Source organism: Primulina eburnea, chromosome 5 (genome assembly GCF_022965805.1).
Source record: "Primulina eburnea isolate SZY01 chromosome 5, ASM2296580v1, whole genome shotgun sequence".
Taxonomy (NCBI): Eukaryota; Viridiplantae; Streptophyta; class Magnoliopsida; order Lamiales; family Gesneriaceae; genus Primulina; species Primulina eburnea.
Window position 1 is genome coordinate 34,048,850 of NC_133105.1, and position 6,457 is coordinate 34,055,306.

The 6,457-nt window shown below is 39.9% G+C and overlaps 2 protein-coding genes across 2 annotated transcripts; both read left to right on the top strand.

The window, feature by feature from the left end:
- The first annotated feature begins 4,213 nt into the window (after positions 1-4,213).
- LOC140831818 (uncharacterized) lies at positions 4,214-6,245 on the top strand. The gene is made up of 2 exons (XM_073195555.1): positions 4,214-5,570; positions 5,861-6,245. The coding sequence occupies exons 1-2, from the start codon at positions 4,985-4,987 to the stop codon at positions 5,893-5,895; spliced, it is 621 nt and encodes a 206-aa protein (XP_073051656.1). The 5' UTR covers positions 4,214-4,984; the 3' UTR covers positions 5,896-6,245.
- Positions 4,395-4,985, top strand: LOC140831497 (uncharacterized). Its single transcript, XM_073195253.1, has one exon. It carries the CDS (start codon positions 4,395-4,397, stop codon positions 4,983-4,985), a length of 591 nt encoding a protein of 196 aa, XP_073051354.1.
- Positions 6,246-6,457: the final 212 nt, after the last annotated feature.

A 6,457-nucleotide genomic window follows, 5' to 3' on the forward strand; every position in this document is an offset into this window, starting at 1 on the left:
TCTATGTTGTAGCGATGGCTGACCACTTTGGTGACGGGAGTAGTCAGGGGAGTGTAGGTCGATGGGGTGACCAGGACGATCATAGACGTCATTCTTTCTGTTTCTACTCCGATGGGTCATTCGGTGTTAGCGAAGCGTCTAGTGATGGGTTGTCCTTTAGATTTTGAGGGTAACGATGTTGTTATTTTCGTTTTGTTCATCCTCTAAACTTGATTTCGAGGACGAAATCGTTTTAAGGGGGGGAGAATGTAGTAGCCCGAATTCCAGATTGGGTAATTAACGGATTAATGGTGATTAAGAAGGTTTAATGTGTAATTTTGACCGAGTCATGATCGGACGGACCGAAGATGGTTCGGAAGCACCGAAGAGTTCGGAAGGTCCGAAGTGGGTTCGATGGATCCGATCATGAGGTGTCAAGAGCAGCTGGACACGTGCATGTTCGGACGGTCCGAAGTGTATGATCGGAGGATCCGATCATGAGCTGTCAAGAGCCAATGGACACGTAGCGTTCGGACGTTCCGAAGTGTTGTTCGGAGGATCCGAACATGGCCTATAAATAGTGCTCGGATTTCTCATTTTTGACTTGCCAATTTCTTGAGTTTTCTCTCATTTTGGAGAGTTTGGAAGGTTTCTAGGGTTAGTTGTTGGTCGAGCGATAGCCAAGAGCTGCCAGGAGTAGTAGCGTAGCGGCGCCTGAGTTTCAAGGCAATCGACATCAAAGGGCTGTCGACGGACGAAGGTAAACCCTAAACCTTTGGTAGTACTAGGGAGTACTGGTTTTGCTAGTCGAGCATGGTAGTATTGATTGAGTATGCTTTTGATGCGTAGGCTTGTGCTAGACCTGATTAGCGGTGTTGCGTAAGGCTAGGCTTGCTGTGATAGAGGTACGAAAGTACTATCCGAGATATCCTGGTTGAGTATACATTCATATATGTGTTGCATGAGTATTTGCTGCATTGTTATATGTCATATGATGCATGCTATTATGTCACGAGTTATGATGCATATTGCATATCATGTTGAGCCGTATTCTCCTTCGAGATAGCCTTTACTGTTGAGCTGTATCTCTTTCGAGATAAGCTATATCTTGGGGCCGCTCAGCCCTGTCTTGTGGACGCATGGACACCGAGAGTACACAGTGGCCGACGGGTCGGGAGGGCTTCGGTGGTCCGGGACATTTTAGGTCCACGTCTGTCTTGTAGTGGATGCAGTGACCCAGAGGTGTACCGCGCGGCACTATCCACTTGGCGCCTCTAGACTGAGCATTGTTGAGATCCTTTTGTGACTCCTGTTTCTTGACTACCCCGGTATCATGATCATAGCATGTGCATTTCATATAGGTCTGTATACTCATACTTTTGTACTGGGCGTTCTTATCGCTCACGTCCTCGGTTTTGTTTATTCTTGGACACCCCATTCCCACGGGGCAGACCTCAGGTTGGACAGCTCAGGAGGAGCAGGAGGAGGACGTTGAGTAGCTGGTTGGTTTAGTTTATCGGTATTGTTTTGATTCGATATGGTGGTATTGGGTATTTTTATTTTGAGTTAGTCTAGACTTCGATTTCGATTGGGTTGTATAACCATTATTTTTGTTGACTATTTCCGCTGTTATCTCTGATTATTGTTAATTAGGTTAATTGCATGCTTAGTTTTTGATTAGTAGGTGATTCTGGAACGGGTCACTACACCGCCACTCACAGAATATCCCAATCCTGGAAAGTGGTTTCTTTCGCCTTCCCCAACACTTGAACCTAGGACCTCCAGGATAAGTACCTAGATTCCTAAGTGTTGGTACCATTTGCCAACACTTAGGAATCTAGGTACTTATCCTGGAGGTCCTAGGTTCAAGTGTTGTGGAAGGCGAAAGAAACCACTTTCCAGGAGTGGGATATCCTATTAGTGGCGTGCATGGGCATGGGCCGAGGCCCATACTAGACCATCCTAGCGACCCATGACCATTAGTGGTGCGTGGGTATGGGCCGAGGCCTTTGTTGGTTCAGCCTAATGGCCCATGATCGTTACATATTATTGGAGAGATTTGGACGCCGGAAAGCTGTGACTTCCATTGACATATTTGCTACGTGGAACTCCAATGACTTTAGCTCATATTATTGAGGGATCTCATGGCGACCATCCACTAAGGTTAAACATTAATGGGTCGGGCTCGACACGTGAAGAGGAAGGAGATCATACTATTGGGCCCTCCTCAAACGTGATGCAAAATTATGAGAGAGATGCAAGAAATTACAATTGGGCTTTACCTTTTGAAAATTGTGATTGGCTTATATTATTCAGGATCAAGATTTAGCAATTGGGCCTTGCGTACTCACTAAGGAAATTGAATTTCCCGTTTTTATCAAAGGGTGAAAAATGTCAAAATAGTGGGAGACAATTCGTAAAAACAAAGGTCTATATTTTACGTCTTACAGAATTTTAAAATAGTCAGTGACGTGTATTCTGTTTCCATATCAGTATATGTACGATTTCCTTTAGTAAATTTTTTTGTTACTTAAACAAGCTCACTGAACTTTAATTTTCACAAGATAAAGTGTAATATTCTTGTTTCTATATCACATGAAATGTAGAGTCAATTGGAGGAAATGTTGAATGATGCTGACATTACAATACATATGAAAGAGTTGCATGGTGCATGAAACTTGTACAATGATGCAAACCACTTTCAAAGAGCTCACAAAGTAAGATAAAAAATTATTTGACCCTTACAAGAAAAACTAGTCAAATAAGAGGCAAGCTCCAAAGGAGACTTAAAGGGTCCACAAAGCCCGATTATTTGAATATGTTTATTTCACTGCAAAAAAATTGGACATAAGAAATTATATGTGCTATAAATATTTTGGAAATGATAAATGAATGTCCTAGTAAATATGATTTCAACAACAAACTAAAAAAACAAGATTGTCTAAATCAAGCATACTTGTGGCACGCTAGGATAGGACATATTTTTCAAAAAAATATGTACAAGCTAATGGGAGAGAGCGTGTTTGACTCGTTAGATATAAACTCTCTAAAGACATGCGAGTCTTGTTTGAAAGGAAAGATAACCAAAGCCCATTTCCTAAGGGAAGTGGAACTTGCAGATGATCTATTGGATGTGATCCATACAGATGTGTGTGGCCCATTAAGTGTTAATACGAAATATGACCAATCTTACTCCATTATCTTTACTGATGACAATTCGAGGTATGTGTATGTGCATTTAATGAAATAAATGTCTGAAAACCTTTGAAAAGTTCAAAGAATCAGAACAGATGTAGAGAAACAATTCGGAAAGAGAATTAAAACATTTCAATCAGATCGATGTGGAGAATACTTGAGTACTGAGCTTCAAAACTACCTTAAATAGAATGAGATAATCTCACAATGGACTCCACCTACCACACCACAGTGGAATGGTGTGTCAGAACATCGTAATTGGACATTGATGAACATGATTCGATCTATGATGATATTCACTGAATTTCTACCATCCTTGGGGGATTTGCGCTTCGAACAACGGATATTCGTTTAACCAAATCTATACAAAAGCAGTGGATAAAACTCATATGGAGGAGACGTGCATCGAAGCTTGAGGTTCAAACATTATAATTACTACTAATTAGAAAATTTATGGTCATAAATTAAACATTATTTCGCTGCATAATTTCTAGTTAAAGAGGCTATTTAAATATGAACCAGAGGCTGAATGGTTGTTAAAGGCTTGGTAATTAATGTTGTTAAATTCTTTTGCTGAACAGTTTAAGAATCCTTGTTTTGCATGAGCTAAAATTTTCGGGTCTTCACAACTAGGTTTTCAACATCGACAACTTCGATCTTGTCTTTAATATTAGAAAATGGAGCACCTTTCATTAAGATATACATTCATCTATTAATTAGTATTTGTTAATTCTATTTCATGTTAAATATTATTTCATACATCGTACTAACAAATAATAATATTTTTACATGTTTCTTTACATAATTATTTCATAGTTCGTGGTAAATGTTAAAATATTCTTGAAAACATGAAGGATTATTTTTATAATATATTGTGTGCATCGGTTCCCAAAGCTTTGAACATCGTCTTCGAAGAGTCTTGAACTTTTATTTCATTGGATAATTCGATAAGAGTCATCTTTTTCCAATCTGAAATCGAAAGAGTGAAGAGAACAAGGTTTGTGATGTTATTGAGATATATTCTATTCATGACATATATTCTAAGATCATGTATTTTTGGAATATATATTGTTGTATATGTTTAGGCGTGAGTTTAGGAATTAATTTATAGTTTTCTTCTTTATCTTGTTTGTATATACGTGTAAGGGATATCAATAAAGGCAAGGGATTAACTATTTCTTCATGGTATCAGAGCAACACGGATAAGATACACGACCGTTATGGCCGACGACACTGATAAGTCTAATGCTCCACCTCCACCTTCATCTTCTCGAAATGACCATACTTCACATTTTTTTCTTGGCTCGCAAGACAAACCTGGAGATCTCATCACTCCAGTCCGTCTTCAACACGACAATTATGATGAATGGGCAAGGTCCATTTGTCTTGCTTTGCTATCTCGCCGGAAATTCGATTTCGTCGATGGCACAATTATGGAACCTAAAGCACCTTTCACAACGGAGGATTGGCTTACCATTCATTCGATGCTTGTTTCCTGGCTAATGAACACTATGGATCAGGACGTGAAGTCCACTATCTCCTTTTGTGATGATGCTAAACTCTTGTGGATTGAAATGCAGGAATGCTTCTCTGTCGTTAATGGGCCCCAAATTCAAGAGTTAAAAACTGATTTAGCCAAGTGTGAGCAATCCCAGAACATGCATGTTTCTACATATTTTGGGAAGCTTAAAGTTTTGTGGGATGAATTGGCTACTCATGAACCCATTATTACGTGTATGGAAAATGTGAATTTAATTTGGGTAAGGCACATGAAAATCGACGAAATCATGAGCGTTTTCATCAATTTTTGATGGGTTTAAATTATGATTATTATGCTCAACTACGTACTAATTTGTTGTCTCAAGAACCTTTACCCTCTCTTGACCGTGCCTATCAACAAATTAGTCAAGAAAAACGTGTTCGTGGAATTACTCGTGCTCGAGTATCTCCACCGGAAGTGGTGGGTTTTGCCATTCTTTCGGAAAGACGTGGCCGAGCGAAACCAGAGAAGATTGACAAGTCTGGTCTAATGTGTTCTCACTGTCACCGACCCGGACATGACATTGTTACCTGTTTTCAGCTTCTTGGGTATCCAGAATGGTGGGGAGATAGATCTTGCACTCAAGGAGCCACTTATGATCGTGGAAAAGGTGGTGGTCGTCGTGACATAGACCCACCCGTGGCTGGTCGGGGCAGAGGAGCCATTGTGCGTGCGGTGGCGGTAGACGGGTGTAACAACATGGTTGAAGCTTCGGTTAATGGGCAGAAAAATTCTTCCAATGCTATAGCTTGCACGTCAAACACTACAGCTTCTCTTCCGAATCTGAGTGCGGAAAAATGGCAGACAATAGCAGCTATGTTTTGTAATTCTCAGTCCTTTACCGATCGTCTACATGGTGAGTTTTCTAAAACATCTTGGATTATCGATACCGGTGCTTCTAATCATGTGACGGGGGATGAATCATATTTGTTTGATGTTCATGATATTTATGCATGTCCCGTTGGACTCCCTGATTGACAGAAAATAATTGCTACTAAAGAAGGAAGTGTGAGGCTCTTGAAAGGATTATATCTTAAAAATGTGCTTTATGTCCCTAAATTGCATTGCAACTTAATTTCAGTTACACAACTCATTGATGACTTACACTGTTGTGTTCAATTCACTTATGATATGTGTGTTATTCAGGACCGTCATACGAAGAAGCTGATTGGAACAGATGAACAGAGAGATGGACTTTACTACTTCCAGCAACTGTCTACAGTGCAAGCTATTTCGGTGGATGGTCCTTCATCTTCGTTGGAACTTTGAAATCAACGTCTTGGACACCCTTCGGAGAAAGTAGTAAAAACATTACCTTTCTTTTGTAATTGAAATGATACATTAAATAAGGCATGTGATGTGTGTCCTCGTGCCAAATAATCTAGAAATTCTTTTTCCCTTAGTGATAATAAGGCCTCTCGAATTTTTTAATTGGTTCATTGTGATCTATGGGAATCTTACAGTACAATTTCCTCTTGTGGTGCTCGTTATTTTTTAACTATTGTGGATGATTTTTCCCGAGATGTATGGGTTTATTTTTTGATTGATAAATCGGATGTATTTAAGATGTTATGTCGTGCGTTTGCTATGGATTTTACCAATGAGACTCCCATGGGTCATGGCTTACATGAAAAAGTTCTATCAATTCAGGTTCGTGACTACGTTATTGACACTGTTATCACACCAAGTACATATACTCTCTCTCTCATTTCACCCGCGCTATCAGTTTCCTCAGGTGCGCCC